Source organism: Brienomyrus brachyistius, chromosome 17, assembly GCF_023856365.1.
Source record: "Brienomyrus brachyistius isolate T26 chromosome 17, BBRACH_0.4, whole genome shotgun sequence".
In the NCBI taxonomy this organism is placed as follows: domain Eukaryota; kingdom Metazoa; phylum Chordata; class Actinopteri; order Osteoglossiformes; family Mormyridae; genus Brienomyrus; species Brienomyrus brachyistius.
The window spans coordinates 9,149,338-9,170,874 of record NC_064549.1 but is presented as its reverse complement, the minus strand read 5'-3'; the positions used below and the strand labels follow the sequence as shown (position 1 = coordinate 9,170,874).

At 46.7% G+C, this 21,537-nt stretch overlaps 1 protein-coding gene and 1 long non-coding RNA gene across 2 annotated transcripts; one reads left to right on the top strand and one right to left on the bottom strand.

Annotated features, from left to right (window-relative positions):
- The first annotated feature begins 1,862 nt into the window (after window positions 1-1,862).
- LOC125711784 (gap junction delta-2 protein-like) lies at window positions 1,863-18,229 on the top strand. The gene is made up of 2 exons (XM_048981083.1): window positions 1,863-3,098; window positions 17,063-18,229. The coding sequence occupies exons 1-2, from the start codon at window positions 3,028-3,030 to the stop codon at window positions 17,904-17,906; spliced, it is 915 nt and encodes a 304-aa protein (XP_048837040.1). The 5' UTR covers window positions 1,863-3,027; the 3' UTR covers window positions 17,907-18,229.
- On the bottom strand, window positions 12,796-16,120 carry LOC125711797 (uncharacterized). The gene is made up of 2 exons (XR_007383105.1): window positions 15,986-16,120; window positions 12,796-14,117 (listed from the first exon to the last, which is right to left on the bottom strand). It is a non-coding gene; the product is annotated as an uncharacterized LOC125711797 (long non-coding RNA).
- Window positions 18,230-21,537: the final 3,308 nt, after the last annotated feature.

Genomic DNA, 21,537 nt, shown 5'->3' with positions numbered 1-21,537 from the left:
AACACTCCAAAAGAATCAACATCACATTTTACACCTGTCATTAGCCGTGAACTGGAATATGGCCAGGGCTTGTTTCGTCTTTTCTCCCCATCCACTTAACGTGACGAGCGGAATGGGATGACAGCTGACATTATGGCGGGTCCTACATATCGGCTCGTATGACAGTCATTGGTGTGTCTCTACATGCCTGTTCCCCTGGAACTCTTACCATAAAAACCCCGGGTAGTATGACACTTGTGAAGAATGCATGTACTGAACATGACATCATTCAGGTCGTGGCACAAACGGAGGCATAGCTAGATATTCTGGACACCTTGACAAAATGTCACCTCGCCCACCCTGCCAAACGTTTTGCATAATTTTACATATTCAAGGGCCCCTGTAAAGTCCCAGGGCCCTTCAATGTGCCAGGTTACCCAAGACCCTACTGTGCCTCTGGGCAAAGTCTACCTGGTATCTAACATGTGCAGAAAGATGCTGAACGTTAAAACTGCGATTTCTCCGCCTGGGTACGCGCCGCTCCCCTCAGCTGTCACCAGAGTCCCACGTGATGGAAAAGGACCTGGAGTCCAACAGAGCCCCAATCAATGAGCATCCCCCCCGACCAGCCAACACCGCATGAAGATGCAAGTGTGAGCCTTGGGTGACCGGTCAGAGGACCTGCTACCGTAAGCGAGTCAGCCGGTCACCGCTAATGAGCCAGAGAGGTCGCCGGCTGCAGGCCTTGACACAAAAGCTTCGGCAATGAGGGCCCTGATGACTTCATGATCTCCGCTGAACCGACACCCTCACGTTCAACTGACATCTCTTTGACCCCCCCCTCCATTCCAAAGTCTCCTCACCTCAGGTCTAAAGCGAGGAAATGGGCATCAGGGCTGGACTGGGACTAAATTTCGGCCCAGGTAACTTAAGATGGATGTAACGATCGTCCAATTACAGTTTAGGTAAGGAGCATTCTTATTGGACAGTCATGATTTCTAGCTTAAGTTAACCCAGCTAACTGAGAAATCCAGCTTCAAGGAACCCTAACCTGGACTTTGGGAGCCCTGTGATAAATTTTGCTGACTGGGGGGTCCCCATCATAACATTTTGTTGACTGGGGGGTCTCACATATCCATCGACCCCATATGCCAGATTGACTAGTCTAGCCTTGGATGCGACCATTCAGCTATCAATTCATTCTGCATTTTCAAAGGCCATCTTTTCCTACCAAACCTCTATGAAGATGAAGCTGCCCCCCCCTCCCCCAGACAGAGATGAATGGCGGGCAGCGTGTGGCTGCTTTTCCTTGATCTGGCTGGGCAGATGCAGGGTCTCACCGAGGGTGTTTGGGTAGATGATGCACAGACCCACAACAGGGGCCCAGAATTGCACACATCTATTGGTTCTGTTCTGGAAAACATCCACAGGCGCCGTGGCGGTCCAGAGAGGGAAATCATTTATTTTTTTATTCTGCTCTCTTGCTTTGTTTCGCCGTTCTGTTCGGGGCTTTTCATCTGCCTGGACTGTTTTCAAAGCACATAAAATGCCACACGGCTCATTTTACAAAGGTCCCTTCTCCCTTCCGCTTCACCCTGCTGTTCTTCTCTTCGTCAGCATGTGACTGTCTTTCTCCATTGCCCTCTTCTTCCTCTGTCAACATCCCCAACTGTGTGGCATAGACCACAGAAGTGGGGGGGGGGGGGGGGGGGGCAAGCGGAACCAGGGGGTAGTAATGATGGGATGCAGATATGGAACAGTGAGGAGGAGAAGAAAGAGAGGTGGGATATATAGATCAGGATGTCTGGTAGAAGACTGCAGGTTTCTGGGGCTGTAATTCGGAATGATGGAGAGATCGAGTAAGAGAGAGGGAAACTGGGTGAAAGAGGGAGGGGACAGAAAGGAGAGAGATGAAGGAGGGGCAGCGCTGTGATTTCTCAGTAATCCTCTTGGCATTTGTCAAAACCCGAGAGTATATTTGTGTGTGTATATGAGAGAGAGTGAGAGACAGAGACCAGGTGGAATAATAAGGCATTAGGAGAGAGAGCAGGCATGAGAGGGAGAGATAGAGAGAGAGAGAGGAGCGGCATCTTACAAGCACCAGTGAAGCGGCAAGCAGTAGAGGAACCAAGCGCCATTCCTACTGGGGGGTGGGGGGGTTGAGCGAGTGAGGGAGGGAGTGTGGTACGCTCAGAGAGGAGAGAGGGAGCACGGAGGAGAGCCACATCGAGGGGGACTGAGGGGCTGAGGGGCAGAGAGGAGCAGCGCTAGAAAGGGAGGGGACGCAGAGCAGGGAGGAAGAGGGAGAGTGGAGCGCGGACGCGGTGGCTAGGAGCCGGTCCTTGCCGCCTCGGCTGTGTATGGGCGCGTCGCCCGGAACAGCGCGCGGGAATCCAGCGGAGCGGGAGCGCTGAGCGTGTAAGTGGGTGGGAACGTCTCCCCGAGGCGCGTCAGGCCGGAGATCCTCACACGCCCGAGTCCAGGGGGTCAGCAGAAGCTGCCGTGGGTCAAATCGGGGGCACTTAGATGAGGCAGCCAAAACGAGGAGCGGGAGGCACGAGAGAGAGGAGGTGTAACGCGGTGAGAGGCGTATAGTGTCGCTCGGGGCGAGGAGGGTGGTGGGGGAGGTTCCACGTGGGGCAGAGTCGTGCGTTTCGGGCTGAGGGAGAGTGTCTGCCACAGGGGAGAGAGAAGGAGACGAGAAGGTCGAGATTCCTGAATTTCCACATGTGGAGGCTGAGTGTGAAGGAGGGGATCTGGGGTTGATGCTGCAGAAGGGAGGGGGCACCAGGACTCAGCGCCGGATCCGGTTTGGGGAGATCACATGACAACAGGGGAGCAGTGAGTCACACAAGAAGAGGTTCCATCCACAGCCAGGGGTCAGAAAAGCCCAGACCAGCGGGTGGAGGTGTCTCTCCTCCTCTCTCTCTCTCGCTGTCCGTTCCGGGCACAAGAGCTTCACGGCAGGGGGCTCTAAGAAGAGTTCCCAGTCCAGCCCGTCACAGTCCAGTCCAGCTTCCCTTCTGTGGATGCTTCCCGCGCTGAGCCATGGGGGAATGGACCATCCTGGAGCGGCTGCTGGAGGCTGCGGTCCAGCAGCACTCCACCATGATCGGAAGGTAATGGCGATGACCTCTCCAGGCCATGGGAGGGCGACGCGGGGCATTCGTTGTTTTAGGGACGCAGGTTACCGGGGTGGTGAACCTCCTATAGAGTGCTGTGTAGCAGGTAATCCAGGACAGTGATACACCAGCTGTCTCGCTGTAACATGGGAATAGTAGGGCATTATGGGATACAGTTTTCCGAACTCATAAACATACAAACCATACTGAGGACTAGTATGTCAAACATACACCTATGTTTGCTTGGCGAGTTTGGTTCTGTGTCCAATGCTTCAAATACGAATGATTCCTCTGATCTTATCTGATCAGTCCACAAAGAGCCAAGTAACAGTTAATCAATTAAGAATAATAGCAGGACTGCTGAGGTTAATTTCTTCAGCTACTTATAGGTAAGACACCATTTGTTCCCAGGCAATGGTTAAACTGCACTGTTGCACCTGTTTAGCTAAAAAATAACAGAGAATATGATAAATTACATCAAACCTTTCTAACAATTCTGAAAACATTGTGCTCACCGCCTGAAAATCCTCTAAAGAAATGTAAAAGAGGAAGCAGATGACATTCCTCCTAGGGAGCATCAATCCATTTCATGCAGTTGAACGTGCAGCTGATGAACGTTGAAGCTCTAACTCCTTACTTGTCTGTATGCCACCGGGGCACCATGTTGTCGCAGGTATATAATGCGAGGATTGTGGTGCTCATCAACAGCACAGGTGCTGCACTGGCTTAGATCAGGGATGAGATCCGAAGTGCTGAGGTGGGAAACGAGACTGTGCCCTTTCGTGATCTGATCTGCTGCCCCTCTCCTGGTAGATTGAGAGTGTCTGTATCCTGGGTGTCTCACTGGATGATGTGTTCAATAGAAGTAGAACACCATGGTCAGGTGCCTGTTCATTGCCCTGCTCTCTCCTCTGGTTTAATAGGACTGGGAGGCAGGTCGCACTGGGTGAGCGATGTCCTCTATACTGTCATATGTGACTCTTTTGCAGGCGAAATAATCCCAGAATAGAAAAATATACTACAACATGATATATATAATGTGTAAGGGAATAATTTCACTTCAATCAGTTCAGTGAACATCAACGGCAGCATTGAAACTCATGTTTCGTATTTCCACGCATAAGTAAGCAGGTGACGCGCCCCCCTGGCAATCTTTTTTTTTTACTGATACAGTGAAACGGGCAGCACTTGGGTGCTGTAACATCGGTGTGACATCATGGGTCTTCAGGCATGGTGTGTGAGCGCTTGCATGTACCAGCCCTGAAGTTACCGGCTTTTCAGCAGGGATGCTGCCTTGCATGGCAAAAGAATGAAACTAATTTTAGCTGCAAGAGCGGGGCAATACAGTAATTATTTGCAGTATATTATATATTAGTCTACCATATTTTGTTGTGTTTTCTGCATGTACATTTATTTGTTATAGCTGTGAGTGTGTGGACTTTCCATGCAAATATTTGTGTGTGTGTGTGTGATAATTTTGTTCCAGTCAGTTCCTGACATAGCAGGATGATCACTCTTGGAACATTTAGCAATAGCATTGCAGCTAGCTTATCACGCAGACGTTCTTCCATGAATACAGAGGAACTGCAGGCCAACAAGTAGCTACTGGAGGGCCACGAATCTGACTCCCTACTGAGGCACCTCCCTCCGTGTGCTTAATCTGAATTCGCGTGACTGAATCTAGCAGCAGAGCTGCACGATATTCCAAAAGGAGAGGAGAGCTAGTGTCATTTTTGTTGAAAGTACGCCAAGCGATCGTAGTAATGATCATCGCGTGGCAGACGTGAAGCGTGTAATAATGATTTATGAATAGCTGCAGCCCAGTGGGGTTTGCATACGGGAGACAGGACCTGTCGTGATTATCACACCATTCAACAGGTACTAGTCTGATGTGATCCCAGTAAGTAGTACAAGCATGCGGAATTGTCCAACACTGGTCTGGTGTGATCCCAGTAAAGAGAACAAGCATGTCGAAAGGTCCAACCCTGGTCACACACGGTTTGGACTGATGTGTGGCAGTAGGCGAGTAAACTTGACCGTTACCAGCTGTTTAGAGATGGGGCACGGCTGGCTTAAGACCAGCACCTGACACAGCATGGCACTAGCTGAGGGGATATTATGGAACAGTTGTGCGTTTTCATATAACCACCTGCCAGTAATCATAATTAAAATGATCAGAATGTTGGTGATGGCTTTTGCTGATTGGTGGTTGGTGATCACTGGATTATTATTTGATTATATAACTGCAGCTGTTGGTCGACCCATTAAGCCAGTTTCCCAATCCGGTCCTTGGGAAACTAACGCCAGTCCACATTTTTGCTCCCTCTGGTCTCACTGCCAGACAGTCCACAATTTTGCTCTCTTCCCAGCTCCCTTGCGGAAGCAAAACCGTGGACTGTCTGTGGGTCCCCGAGGACCGAACTAGGAAACACTGTACAGTTAAGCTGATACACTGATGGAGCACTGTATAGGTATACCCCCCCCCCCCCCATAACATTACCTTATACCATTATAATCCTTCGCTGGTTCTTTGCTGTCGGGGCTGCAGGTTTGTCGCCTTGACAACACCTTGTCAGCGTAATATAGGTCTTGTTAACTGCGCCTAATAGAAATGGTGATATACATCTCTGTAGCCTGCTCCGTATGCACGACTCCAGAACCCTCCCCACTCAGACACACTTGCTGGGGTGTGTTTGTCGATCTTGCCCATGGTACTCAGTGTAGATCACCCCGGAATAGGCCCACTGCCTGTGTGTGCATTATTACACTTGTGAAATATGAGGGGAAACGACGTTTGGGCTGATGAGAAGAGGAACTGTGCTGAGGCAGCCGGTCGGGCTCTGTGATGATCTTCTCTCGAGTAAGACCCCCGGCCTCTCACTGACCTGGTTTTGAGCCGCTGTACTCGCCGTGGGGGTCCAGGGCCGGAGTGTTGCCACGGCAAACCTCGGCAACGTTGCCATAGTATCACATAGCGAAGAAAAGAAGCAAAGGCGTTGATGTTCACATGTGCCGGGAGACAAGAGCGAAACAGTCCTACAGAACACGCTACAGGGTTTAACATACATGGTCGTAGCTTGTAAAATGAGCTCTACTCATGGTTAGTTCACGTGATTAGCCAGGTACACCATTATAATGTTGGAAGCTCTGTATTTGTATGTATACACGAGACACCCATAGTTAGTTGTGTGTGCTGCTGTGTGCATCAGTATGCATTTGTGTCTAGGTATGCGTGCATATTTATTTCTGTGTTTATGAGTGAAGATGTCAGTGACTGATTGACTCTGTGTGTGTGTGAGAGAGATTCCCTGTTCCACAAAGGCCCCTTTCCTGTCCAAGGACCAACGAGCTCCACTTTGCTCCTCACAGCGAGACCCGAAATAACAGGGCTAAAATTAAACCGGGCCCTGCTTCTGAGACGCTCCTAGCACTGTGGGGGGGTGGGGGGGGGCAGGTCACTGGCAGTGTGGGTGGCCTGGCAAGCTGACTCCATACCTGGCTTCATATACATGGACCTTTAAGTACAAACAGTCACGCCAGACAGCTGGGTAAGGAATGAGGTTCCAGAGTGAATGTCAGCTCAGTGCGTGTCACACACGTCACGTACGGCTGGGTCCTGCCATGCCAGCCCGTCACACACCCATCATACTCTATTTTAAATTTTTAATTAATCGAGTGTCAAAGAGCATGAATGAAATATCTGAAGGTCCGGAGTCCCTGTGCCGGATTTTTCCAACCACCCAAACGGGAGCAGATCTCAGCCCTGCCCATCATGAAGGGATGGATGCAGTTCGCTAAGACAGAAATTATGAATGGAACCTTTATTTAACAAGGAAAGAATATAATTCCACGTGTTCTGACTGAAGCTCATTCCATGATGTAGTTCAACATTGCTCTGAAGGCACCTAAAATTACTCCCAGCGACTTTTACGTTGGTCCCATAACTGACATCAAACCCCAGCATCCATCCATCCATCCATCCATCATCCAATCATTTTTCCCAGCCAGGGTCACATGGTTACCCCAGGCATTCCAGGGCACACCCTGGATGGGCTATAACCCTAGACCATACAAAAATACTTTTGACTTCACAAAACTAAATGAGGACCTTTGCAGAGTTCTGTTCCTGCAAGATTCATGGCTTCATTAAAAAGCTGTTTCCATTCACTGCTTGTGCAACTTTTTGGAACATTTACAAAAACTAAATCTAGATGCACACTCATGCCTCTTGGTGTCTAAGACAAGATCCGATAAATACATATGACCCCCCCCCACCATATCTCCGCATCTCTCTTTAACCCGACCTCTCGTTACCCATCCTCTCCATCACTACCCCTCCACCCTTCACGTTGCTTGCTCTCCATCAATCTTTCTTTATCACTGCCTGCTATTCTTCCCTCTCTTCTCCCTTGTCCATTATCGATGTGACTTAATTGCTTATCTGTAAACTCTCCTCCATATTTAGCACATCTAAACACCTTACCTTCTTCTCTAAGTGGTTCATTTGCTTATGCCAGTGTTTCCCAACCCAGTCCTTCGGGACCCCCAGCCAGTCCACATTTTACTTCCTCCCAGCTCCCAGCCAATCAGGAACACTGGATATGCAGTGCCATGAGTACAATAGGGGCATGGATACTCCATCAGATTCAGGGGCATGGGCCTTTACCAGGGCCCTTCAATACATATGTAAAATTTAGTGGGGGGGAGGGGCCCAAGACAACTTGTCAGGGGGTCCGGAATCTCTAGCTACGACTCGGTCTGGTACAGGTGTGTTGGGAGCTGGGACAGATCAAAATATGACCTCACTGGCTTGCTAAACACTGGCTTAAGGTAATCAGGCTAAACGGCAGTAAAGTCCTTCCTGGCACCACCTCGAATAAGCGATAAGTCCACGTCCTTAACCTCTAGCCTTCCAGCTGTCGTACGCCAGGCTCGCAGCTGTATTTTTCCCCCCTTAACTTCCTTCCTTTCTCTACTTGATGCTATACCTGCTGGAGTCAGGCTCGCTTCAGAGCAGCGTGTTCCAAGGCCCTCGGAAGGAGAATCGCTCCGAGGTGCTGAGTTCCCCCAGCGGGGCCTGGAGCGAGGCAGCTGCTGGGGCTGTGATCTGGATGAGTGTAGAGCGGCGGGAGAGGAGACGCGTTGGCAGAGAAGGGCAGAGAAAGGAGTCGCATTCCTTATCTGCTGCGATGTCTTCGCGTCAACAAGAGAAGAACCTCCAGCATGGAGCATATGTGCAGAGTGTATGTTACTTTGCAAACCAGCTGACTCCCTCTGACACAGACAAGCAAGCACAGTAAGGCACAACACTGGGGGGGAGTCAAACAAGCTGGTCTGAGTTAACAGCCTTTTCTGGGGGGGGCACTCCGGGAGACTCCATCATCCTAATGGAGGTACGGAGATGACGAGCAGGGAAGGATTGATGAACTGTTCAGAGCCACAGTCTGCGCGCGACTCTGAAAACGACCATGGCAAAAATGGCTTTTAGTACTGTGTTCCACTCCAAGGCTGAGCTCCTCACTCTCTCTACGCCACCACATCCTTAAAAAAATGCTTCAGAGACCGTTTGTTCCGGTAATCGAAATGCGTGCACTTGAAGGGTGACCATTCATCACTTAGATTAGGGTATGTTAATGTTATTAGTCTCTTTCCTAAACACTGGTGCGAGTGAACGGTTAGTGCATCGCAGCCACTGGCTGGCACACGTGCACGCACACACACACACACACACACACACACTTTGTTTACCCTCTCACAGAGACAGATTACGTGATCCACAACCAAAATGTCTCCCACGTAGGCGCTGAGAGCATTAGTGATAAGCGGAAAGCATTGCACGCATACCTAAACACTAGGATTTAGGCTAACCGACCGAACACGCAGCATATCCACACAAAGACATTAGACCAAGACCACAAATATTGTGCACACAGCACTCACAGTGGCAGGTGAAAGAAAAGAAACAAAAATACGAGTACACACACACTGATGTTTATAATTATAGTCTAGAAAAATAGCAATAATCAACACTGACAGTGATGGTAAAAAAGCAAGCAAAACACACACACACACACACAATCCTATGAAACACAGCCAGATTTGTGTTTACAGCTGTATGCCACTGAGCGGTAGCCATAGATACGGGTGTATGTGAAACTCATTAGTGTAACTTGCAGCAGGTGCACAGAACCAGTGGTGATGGTGTATGAGTGTGTCTGTCTGTGTGCCTGAGTTTGTGCGAGAGAGAGACACACAGAGCGAGACGGCGCGGGAGTGAGACCCGGGCAAACAGTCTCACGTCTAATCTCTGTCTCCATGGACACAGGGATTCAGCTAGATTCCATTCAGCCTCCATGGTATATTTCTAGGGTCTTCCATCATCTCATGTGTAACATTGATGCAACATAATAGTCATTTTAGTTCATGATAATAATATAATGATCTGGATTCTTACTGTACATTGGACCTAAAGATATGATTCTTTTAGTTTATTGTACTAAAATCTAATTATTATTATTATTGTAATCATGCAATTATTCATATTGTAGGTTGTGTATATTTGCATAATGGTGTTATAATCTGTGTTAAAGACATCAGAACTGGTTGTCAGCAGCATGCCTGCAAATATATACTACCTGCAGAATGTGGTTACATTCTACTTCTCACTCTTCTTATTATTATTATTATTGCGACTACGACTACCTTATTAAGTGTAGTGTTTACTGTGCAGAAGTGTCAGTCTGTGTCTGAGTGTGTGGTATCAGTGCCTCAGTGTCAGTCTGTGTCAGTGTGTGGTATCAGTGCCTGTGTCAGCCTGTATCTGAGTGTGTGGTATCAGTGTGCCTCAGTGTCAGTCTGTGTCAGTGTGTGGTATCAGTGCCTCAGTGTCAGCCTGTATCTGAGTGTGTGGTATCAGTGTGCCTCAGTGTCAGTCTGTGTCAGTGCGTGGTATCAGTGCCTGAGTGCCAGTGTGTATCTGAGTGTGTGGTATCAGTGCCTTAGTGTCTGCTTCTGTCTGAGTGTGTGGTATCAGTTTGTCTGCTAGCTTTGTCTAATGAGAGCCCCTTGGGGCCGAGAGTAGCAGCTGCTGTATGGATGAGTCAGTCTGAGAAAAGCACCAGGTCTCCCACCCACCCAGTAGCCACACACAGCCAAGTGTCCACACTGAGCTCAGCCCCCAGCGGGAAACACGCAGCCGCTGCCCTCAAATCACCAACGTAGACAAACAACACCCGCTCTTCCTATACACACACTGTGCCCTGTCACACACAGTCACACACCAACCCCAATGTCCCATTCCACAAAAACACACAAACACAAACAAAAACGCAGGTACACACAAGCATCAGGAGACAAAGATTATTTCCACCACAACACATGCAAGCCCGCCAATAGCACCACTGTGAAAATGCATTTGGCTCAACAATGTGGCTTTGCATACATTATGACACATTGATGCACATTCCCTCCAACGCTTCCAGCAAAAATTAGCATTCCATCTAATTTGCATAAACAAATGCATACAGTCTAATGGTCCATTTAACATTCCTCTGAAAATATTATAGCACAAGTGATATAACAGTATATTTACAGTAAATATAAGCCTACATACACTGCGCACACAAACACACCAGTCCCTCATTTTTTTTTGTTTGGTACTTGCTGGCCAAACAGTGAGTTTCTCGACAACTGCTGCATGTGTGACTCAAGTCACTGTGTTTTATACACATAAACATACATGTTCTGATGATGTCATAATATAAACATGATTGAATACCATAAATACCAAAGACTGACTTTCAGGATATGTATGTATGTATATACATATGTACACACACACATACATACACACACACACTAAGCGCAATTAATCGTGATTAATAACAGAAAACTATGCAATTAATTAGTTATATTTGTTGATTCACAGCCCTAAGACATACACCCATCTCCTATATACCCATGTATTTTTTGACTCAACCACTAGAATATATTGTTTGGTCAATCAATACCTAATTGAGTATTTTTTTTACTAGTGAAGTTAAAATTAAGTGAGCTGGCGGTGAAATTAAATAAACACATGGAAAGGCTAGGGTGCCCCTGAGGAGAGGTTTGGGGGCCACAGCAGTGTTCTTCTAGCCAGCCAAGATGATATCGGTGACGTCTTGGAGTACAGAAGAAATTCCTAACATAAGGAAGGAGTTCATGTTTGTGCGTATTGCTGTGTCACTAAAAACACTTCAATAAAATGCACACACATAATATCACTGCATATATAGCTAGAAGACGACACGACAAAAGCTGTCGTCACGAACGCTGCTCTTTATTCAGACTTTTCATTAATGTCACATGCTTTCCGTGTCATGTAATGCAGCGGCTGTTATAACCATGGGTGTCCATAGTAGCAGCTAAAGCAGCTTCTCTTCTTGGCGGATGGCCGTGCGTGATTCAGCACGAGCGCGGCATTGTGGGTAGGCACAGAAGCGGCCCTGAACCGCCGCCATGTGCCATGGCGTGTGAGGGTGAGCCACCCCTTGGAAAAGGCCTGTCCCGGACAGAAGAGTTAATCCGGATTATGACGTCGCGCCCCCCACCCCCATCCACCCCCCAGGGACCACCCCTCATTCATTTTCCCCTGTCCTGTGTCGCTGCCCTATTGCCACATTTTAATCTGTGGACAGAAGTCATACGCATCGCGCTTGTAGCAATAGCAGCTACTGGTCTTGTGATGTTGAACACACTTTCATTTATCTTCATCCATCCATTCATCTGTCCATTTTTCCATAACCTCATATCCAGTGCAGGGTGATGGTGAGCCTGGAGCCCTTCCCAGAATGCACAGGGCAGGAGGCAGGTGACAGCTTGGCTGGGATGAGGCTACTTTCATGTAACCATGACATAATTTGCGCCGACTGCTGCCAATACTATCTAAGGACATGCCATTTCAGGAACATACACCATGTGACGCTTTCCTAATGAACATGCAAATTATGCATTTTCTATGCTGTTTGCTCAGTGGGTGAATTATAATTTTTTTAAAATAGATTTTAAAAGGAATACTCCCCCAGGATCTAGAAAGTTCATCTTAATATTAATTAGCAAAACTGAGGGTCAGAGTGTGGGGAGACCGGAACATGAAGTGTGATCAATGACGGCATTCCGGGTATATGTGACTTTGGTGGACAAAAGGAGCTGGTACTTTACAGCACTGATCACTAATCCCATGTGGAAGCGATTTCTGGACAGAGAGAAATGAAAATGGGGAGGCTGGAGAGAGTGACGACTCTAGGGTCTGAATGAAACAAAAGGAACCGTTGGGCACTTTAAAACACACTCGTGTACAGTAGACATGCTTTGTTTGTTGTTGATTAATTTCATACACCAGCATTCAGCTAGTGGTATATATAACTTTAAGAATGCATGTAATATTATGTGTAGTAATGTGGTACACTCGTTTTCCGGTACCACTTGTAACCTTATTGATGTATAACTAAATAGGATTGTAACCTATAGATGTATAACTGCACTGAATAACTTAAAAAAAATAAAATGACCGATCTCACTTGCCCTAGTGATTTGTGTTTTAAAATGATTGCCCTGTTTAATTTTTTTAATTGAATCACGACATAATCCCAGACGAAAACACAGCCCACAGCTAGACTCAAAAAAAAAAAAACCCACCAAAAAAAACACAAGCCTCTCTCGATTCTTTATTGTGTCATCGTAATGGGACTCCCTGACAGCTCCCCAAATAATATGTGACCTTCCCCGCGAGGACATACCGTGCTTGTGTTTCAGTAGGGCTTGTAAGAGAGGGGCACTCCGGTCGAAAGCCAACGCAATTATCTAGTGCTGGCGAAAGGGTGAGACCTGTCCTCCGTGCAGATGCAAATAAGGAATGATCTCTGAACGGATGTCACAGAGGAAGGCAAAGACATCAGAATTAGACAGAAAGGGTGAAAGGGAGGGGGGGGGGGAGACAGTCCATTCTGATGTTAGACACAAATACAGTAAATGCTAAGGGAAAGCAGAGAGGTTCGGCTTTGTAGTGCTGTCACTGAAGACTGATAAGACGCAATAGCAGCCTTTGTCATGAGCGACTAAGACGGCCGGCACAGAGAAGCCAAGTGGCGGCGGTCAGATGAGCCTGGATTGACTGGCCGCCCCTGCAAGCTTGTCATCGCCAGACCTCTTTTCACCCGCATCTTCGGTTTTCCTGATTCCCCGTTTAGGGATCTGGAATCACGCCCAGCACACGTGACTTAATGAATGTGATGCTGCGCCCTGCACTGGCAAGCACAGATGTCGGTGTATGGGCATTAAAAAAAAAAAACCCTTTCAAACATGAGTAGAAACACAGGATATAACCGCTGAAAACGTATTCAGCCATGTGTTAGCCTCAAGCTTAACGTGATGTAATTCAGTTCAATTCAATTCACTTCACTTCAATTCAGCTCCTTAAATAGGACTATTCCCAATATCGTTTCCTCAAAGCATTCAACAAGCGATTAGCAGCAGCACTGTACCTTCAGGGAAATCTAATAAAGAAGAGTGTAGTGTAGCAAACATATCAATGGTTAATGGTAAACCATGTCAAAAGTTTGGTGAAGTCAGATGAAGCCTTATAGCAGGTATATAAACCTTTATGGGTCTCCAACCAGACCAAGTGGCTGGCCAGCATCCCCACCAGTCAGCCACCATAGAGCGATGTAAGCACAGATCGGCATGGGAGAAGGTCGGATGAAGTCTATACTCTGATCACCTGTAAACAAGGGAAGCCAGTGAAGGTTACAGCTTGCTATATCTCTACCTCCTGTCCTTCCATCAATCTTCCAGCCTCTCAGAATCCCTCCCCCATCTTCCTTCGTCTTTTCCCATCCCTCCGTTCTCCTCTTCCTACTGCCACCTTCCCATGTGTTCCTTCTCTCTCCATGTCTTACTCGCACTCTTTGCGGTGGCAGTTTAGGTTTCCCATGGGGTCACTGTGTTTCGGCATAAGCCTCATTCCTGCCCCCCATGCTGGTAAGACATCAGTGAAGAGCAAAGCAGAAGACACACACACACACACACAGAAAAAAAACAACATTAATAATCTCCAAGTTGATAGCCTGACCAGAAAAATGCCTCCCTACGCTCTTAAGATCAGGCTATCCCTCGCTCTCCGGGCAAACCGTTCAGTGGGGGTGTTTAAGGATGCAGTTGCCACAGCAACTATCTGCGGGAGCTGGTGTAAGGGGGAAGGAGTAGTGAATCGTGGCGGGTGGGGTGGAGGGGGGGGGGGTAGTTGTACTCCAAGGATATAAATACGCCCAGTCTCACCTCTGTTAACAGTTTACCTCAGCAGTTATGACACTGGCACCTGTGAATTATGAATATAAAGTGGGAAACTGGGCATAAGAAAGGAAGTGAATCTGATTTCCGATGTTTTTTGTCAGTGTGTCTAGTGGGTCCTCATTCTGAGTGGCATTTATATAGCTCTAATGTAAATCAGAGGCGTGCGTTCATCAGCATTCAATTCTGTGAAATGTTTTACCTTCCGGGCATTTAGTACCATTATCCAATAAGAAAATGCTATTTAAAATGAACGCGTGTAGCGATGTGCTACGATAAAATATACCGCGTCGTTTTTATATGGTTTGCGTGTTTTGGGTTAGGTTTGTGGGCGATTATATAAAAACTGAGCATTATTTGTTATAAATAAAAGCTGTTCACATCAAACAGGTTTGACTGTTGCATATATGATTGCACATATAGTGGTTAACTTAATTTGAACATAATTTTCCTCTATGGAGATGGGAAAAACAATATTAAAATAAAATTTCCAGAGTCAGTTGACTTGTAGAATGAGAGAGAAAAAGATTGAAAAGAGTGAGACTCTAAGGTTAACAAGTGAAAATATATAAAGAAAGGAAGAGTAGAGAAGATGAGGATCTTACAGACACAATGGGTAATAGTATGCGATTTTTTTTTTTTTAAAGCTAATTCAAGAAGCCTTTTGCTGGTTTATGCAGAGATGAAAGCTGCAGTTTGTGTGTTTATGCTTAAAATTTATCTCTTAGGTGAGCTCATCTCTTAGATGAGCTTGTCTTTACTCAAAGACCCTTCATCCATTGCCTACTCTTTTCTCGTTTAAGGTTAATCTCCACAAGTATAAAACATTACACACCGGCATGTTAGTCTAAGCCTGCCTTTGTTAGAATAAATCACTTTTAACCAACCCATAATTTGACGATTTCCAGGTTCTGGCCTATGTTTACTGACAGCTCTGACGTTTAATGGATTTTCACTGAAACGCTGTTTGGACTAAAACTGCGCTGCGTGTACGTGCAGCCAGGCGCATGTATGCGCGTGTGTGCGTGTTACCGTGGCTGCGGCAGCTCTGGCTTTAAATCGCTTTGCATCCCTTTAGGCCCTAACTGCCTTTATTAAATATATGTATGTATGGGTCTTTTTTAACCAATAACAAATGTCATCTGAAATTTATGGAAATGGCAGCACAGTGGGACTTAATCTGAATGCTCCGTTTGACCTTTCGCCCTGAGGCAGATGTTCAGAAATGTTCGCACCGTTTTCCCCAAATCAAAGAAAATTATCTTGTATAACCTTGCATAAAGCCTTCAGCGTCGTGATCGCACCAGGAATTCATCACATGACAATAGTAATACTCTGCTCATGAAAATGCAATAGCAGCTCCATCTATTGATGTTATTTGAATACAAGTTATTTTAATCGGCCAGACACGAGGGAGAAAAAGACTTCAGAGCTAGTGTTTAAAACTGAGCGATGTGGTTTAACGAAAGGACAAAAGGAAACGAAAGACCACCTGTGTCCTACGGTTATACCTCGGCCCCCACCGTAGACCTTTACTCAAACATTTTGCTTCTTACCTCATTGGCGGCGGCGGCAGCCGCCCCCCCAATGCTCCTCATTAAAGTGAGAATAAATTAATAGCGAACTATCTATAGTACACCATGCTTCCACACCTCTCCGCCCGAAAACGCCAGCTCACGTGCCCGGAGGCGCGCACGCTTAGCGGAGCCGCGCGAAATTACGGGATATTTATGGAGGATGACGTCATGCGATTGCGAGCAGGCTCGCGCCAGCACATATGCGCGCGGAAGCTGATACCCGGCACACGTACAAATTAAGCACTCGGGGGCATACACAGCACACACACATACACATGCTTTCGTCTGTTGCTGAGGAATATGATAAAATTGTAGGGATAAGTGCCAAAACGTTTTTTTTATATCTTGAGATGTTGTGAACGGGGATAAAATTAACTAAAGAGCCAAAAGGCTTGGGGTGTTACTTCTCTCTGCAGTAAGCTCTAATTCTGGTGGGAATGAATGTCTTTGGCTTTACTATAAATACTTTAATATGATGAATGTGCAGATGTCACTTGTAGATTTTATATTGACATTTACCATCATTTAACAGTTGCACGAATGAGACAGACTAGTGCAGTAATAGTACAGGAATATGTCACAAATACAAATGCAGACCAAAATGTTGTTTCAACCAACCAGTTGAGTATAATGAATCATATTCACAGAGTTCTCACCTGGTTAGTCAAAATTAAATCTTGGTCTGGATTGTTACTTTCTGGACCTGAACTTTCCTCTGCTCACAGTTTTATATTTTCACAGGCAATACAATTTTCACAGTTGTTCTTTCAGGAACCTCACTCCTGGCAATCATGCTCTTGCTAGTCTCGGTGGTGCAATTGGTTAGCGTGTCTGGCTATAAACCGAAAGGCTGGTGGTTCCAGCCCACCCAGGGACGATGAACTTTGGTTGCATTTCACTATATGTTGTATGTGTGACTGTACATATGACGAATTGGCATCTCGAATGTAACTCTTCTACCACTCTCACCGCACCTCCTCTTGTCCCTAACCCTTTATCTTCTACCCTTCCATCCTCTTCCACACTTTCTGATCCCTTCCCTTCACGTCCCCCTAGGATACTGCTGACGGTGGTGGTGATTTTCCGCATTCTGATCGTGGCCATCGTGGGCGAGACTGTCTACGAAGACGAGCAGGCCATGTTCATCTGCAACACCATGCAACCGGGCTGCAACCAGGCCTGCTATGACAAGGCCTTCCCCATCTCGCACATCCGCTACTGGGTCTTCCAGATCATCCTGGTGTGCACTCCCAGCCTCTGCTTCATCACCTACTCTGTGCACCAGTCAGCGAAACAGCGTGACCGCCAATACTCCTTCGTATATCCGCTGCTGGAGAAAGACTATGGGCGTAGCGAGGGAGGCCGTAAAGTGCGTAATATCAACGGCATCATGGTCCACAACGCAGAGAGCGGGGGAAAGGATGAGTCTGAGAGCCTGGAGGTGAAAGAGATCCCCTACGTGCCACGAGCGCTGACCCACTTGAAGAATGCCAAGGTGCGTCGGCAAGAGGGCATCTCCCGCTTCTATGTCATCCAGGTGGTCTTCCGCAACGCCCTGGAGATTGGCTTCCTGGCCGGTCAGTACTTCCTGTATGGCTTCAACGTGCCGAGTATTTTCGAGTGTGACCGTTACCCGTGCGTCAAGGAGGTGGAGTGCTATGTGTCACGACCCACCGAGAAGACGGTCTTCCTCGTATTCATGTTTGCAGTCAGCGGCATCTGTGTGGTGCTCAACCTGGCCGAGCTGCACCACATGGGCTGGCGCAAGATCAAAAGCGCCATCCGGGGGGTCCAGGCCCGGCGCAAATCTATCGGCGAGTTGCGCAAAAAGGACCTGGCCCATCTGTCCCAGGTGCCCAACATGGGCAGGACCCAGTCCAGTGAGTCTGCCTATGTCTAAAGCCATTCAGAATATTGGGCTGATATAGGTCCTGTATAGGTCCTGTATATGTCCTGTATAGGGCCTGTATAGGTCCTGTATATGTCCTGTATAGGTCCTGTATATGTCCTGTATAGGTCCTGTATAGGTCCTTTCTTTCACACCTGTAATCAACTATGTAATCAAGACAGAGGTAGAATTTTGGACTAAAATGAAAGAAAACATTTGTTCTAAATCCGTTCCACAATTATTTCCAAAAGTTTGTTAGGACCTTTGAAGAAGCGGATTTTTTTTTTTAGAAGATGGCCAAATAAGGCAGAGAAGCTTAAGTGCATAGCAAGGAATTCTGGGCCCCCTCGGTAGATTTTGCTGACTGGGGGGGGGGTTCTCCTTGTTAAATTGGTAGATTCTGGTTCCCTCTAGTCCAGGGCCCAGGAAAACTCCACGACCCCACCCCCCCACCCCCGGCCACGGCCCTGGAGAGAACCACATTTTTACAATTTTGAGAGCCATAAACCTTCAGGTTTCATCCAGAGCACAACAGAGAAACCACGAAAAGACGTAAAAAAACTATTTAATTGAATGACATCAACTACAGGTGATGAGGTCAGACGTCAGAGCGTGTAAATTAAGGCTTTGTTTGACGTCTCCTGGCCCGACCTGCAGAAGAGTACTCCAGAGGAGGTCGTTATTATTTACTCACTTCAAACGTGTCGAGCGGAGATGGTAGCACCTGACGTGTTCTCCAGAAAACCGCGGGAGCTGTGTCACAGACATGGATCGCTCCGACAGAAGTGTTGTTTCATGCAAGCCTCTTGGCCGAAGATGCGGACACTTTCACTGCCAGTGAATTTATAACCCATTAGTCTAGACACACGCGCAGGCCAACATGTGCAGCTAAGCGCCTGTGCTCTAACTGCAGGGTCCAACTTTAGAGGCAAGTACGGCTGAAATATCCCCTGAAGTTTAACTTAATGTGAAATCGAAATCCCAAAACAACTGCAAGCTCTATACCTCAGCGCAAATTGCACCCACTTCCTTAAATCCAACCTCTCTTGTTCCTGCCGACTTTCTCTCCAGCTGCATAACGTCTGTGTGTGAGTGAGTCTTGATTTGATTGGAGGACGGGAGAATCGATTAAACTTTCCCTTCTATATGACAGAAGAGAAAAACGTTTCATAAGTAATTATTTTGATTTGTCCTATTATTTAGATTTTTTTGGTGACAGGGTTAGTGCCGTCCTTTAAAATGACACATTTGTGTGTTGTATCTGAGCGTTTGAATGTGGTAAATTTAAAATGTGTTTATGTATATGTTAAATTAACATATGCAACTGCTGCATATATATACACACACATATATATGTATATATATACATATATATATATATATATATATATATATATAGATTAATATATAAAATGAAAATATATATATCAAGTTTTAATTTATGTTTCACAGGGGAGCAGGGTTAGGCTTTTGATTGATAGTTTACAGGAGGTGAAAAGGGAGGCATTGGATATAAAACTGTATATTATTGACTGTGTTTGTTCAAAGTTTTCGTCCCTGATGATAATTTTTTTGTATTCTTAAACCACATGATTTTGTAATGAATTTGCAAAAGGCATGTTTACAAAGCAGTGACAGAAATGGCAGATTTTTATAACTGTGCGTAATTTTTAAAGGGAAAAACTTATTGCTACTGAATCGAATGGAGGAATTTGCATCTGCCTCTGTTGCGATTGTGTATCAGCACGTTTCCTTTATAACGTGTATGTAGCCCTGTGCGATCAGCCGAGGGGCCCGCCAAGGGCTCCGTAGAGCTGGCAATAAGACGCATATTCAAACAGTAGACTTAGATGACCAAGGAACCACATGTCAGCAATTCTGCAATAATAAGTTGCACTGTAGCAGGAACGAGACACCGGCTGACTTCTAACCGTGAGGCGAGGTCAGATAGCTGCTGCCTCGCAGGGAAGAAGAGAAGCTTGTGTGGATCTCCGACGCGTCTGAAGTTGTGCAGAAACTGTGGGTCGCTCCTGGTGCTAAGCTAATGTGAAATGCCTTAGCTTTCTCCTCTCCTACTGGCTCTGGGTCAGGGTGGGTTTGTCTTCTATTACTCTGAACCGGGCTGAAGATCCAGTGTCACAAAAGGGCACCATGAGGTCAATTTTTGGGTGGAGAAGAAGGCACCAAGCAGAGGGCTGATGCACTTAGCATGTGTGCTACTCCTCTGCATGGCACTATGCACACTGCCCTTTGGAGGAGCCTCTCTGACTCAGCTGATGTTCCTTCCAAAGAGACGATTCCCCACTCAAGCATGAAGTGCCTGGCCTTCCATACTTGCCTGCTGGCGGTGCCAGGACTAAGTGGCGGTGGGTGAGCAGCTTCTCTGGGCCAGTGGGAAGGAGACACGCACACCTTTCCTATCCCACCCACCCACAGATTCCAGAAACAGACTACGTTCAACCAGAAATGTGCACGGTTCCAGTGATCTCATCTCAGTGACACTGGAAAATAGAGAGGGAATGAGAATGAGAGAGAGAGAGAGAGAGAGAGAGCGAGAGAGAGAGCGGAGGTAAAGACGGAATGCAACATCTGGTCCTTAAAGAAGAATGTCTGGTTTGTCTTCAGAAACAGCAAGTAATGATTTGAAGTGCACATTCTCAAATAGTACTCCATGACAAGAAAGATCTGGAACCTGCAGTGACTCCAGACGGGTTCCAGTTTAAGACAAAAGGCAGTTTAGGAGTGTGGAAGTAATGAGGACAGAACTCACCCTAACTGACAGAGGAATTCTGCCTGGCTGATTTTACTAGATGTATTACTTGAAGTGGAAGAGCTGCATTCACATATGTTGTATGTAGTATGTTGTGGGAAGAGTTCTTGAGTAAAACAAAGGAATCAAAAAGATCACTATCTATCTATCTATCTATCTATCTATCTATCTATCTATCTATCTATCTATCTATCTATCTATACTGAAAATCTGAACATAGATATGGTTGCAGAACAGTACCATAATCTTGCTTTGCTTGTCCCTGTAGGGTGGTTGGAAAGGAATATCATTTTTTTTTATTTACAAGACATGCATTCCTTGACCTTTGATGTTTTAAGAAGATCCCCGTCATTTGTGCAAAGTTGTTGTGGCCAGGCAGGACAGGCTAGTGTACAGGGACCTCCATCCCTCGCTATGCCCCAACGTGAAGGAAGGAGCAGGAGTTCCGACGCGTCTCAATTCTTCTCCTTGGATCGACTCCCACCTTTGTTCCCTTACGGGCTTTTGCTCTGTATAGCTCTGTTGTGTCAGGGCTGGTCAGGCGGAATGGCCCATGAGTCCTAACTGCTGGGGAGATCCTCCCAGATGGCCTACTGGCATCATCTCCTCGCCAAGCTTTCGTCGCTGCCATTGGCAGGGTTGTCCTGTGTCCCGGGACCTTTCCCGTGGCCTCAGTGCTGCTACAGACTGTTTTTCAGCCTTTAAACGCAAAGCTATAATGAGCTGAGTCACTAAGCATCTCTCTCTCTCTCTCTCTACGGTTGAACAGTAAAGGATCAGTACATGAGGCAAGGCCTTAACATTCTACTCGCTCAAGTCAATCTCTCTCTCTCTCAGTCTCCTTCTCCTTTTCTCTTGGGTTTTGCTGGTGGA

Bases quoted from the DNA above. Each gene is read 5' to 3' on its own strand.
- LOC125711784 (XM_048981083.1), top strand. From the start codon at position 3,028: ATGGGGGAATGGACCATCCTGGAGCGGCTGCTGGAGGCTGCGGTCCAG. The intron at 3,099-17,062 runs GTAATGGCGATG...ACGTCCCCCTAG, and splicing joins CACTCCACCATGATCGGAAG to GATACTGCTGACGGTGGTGG.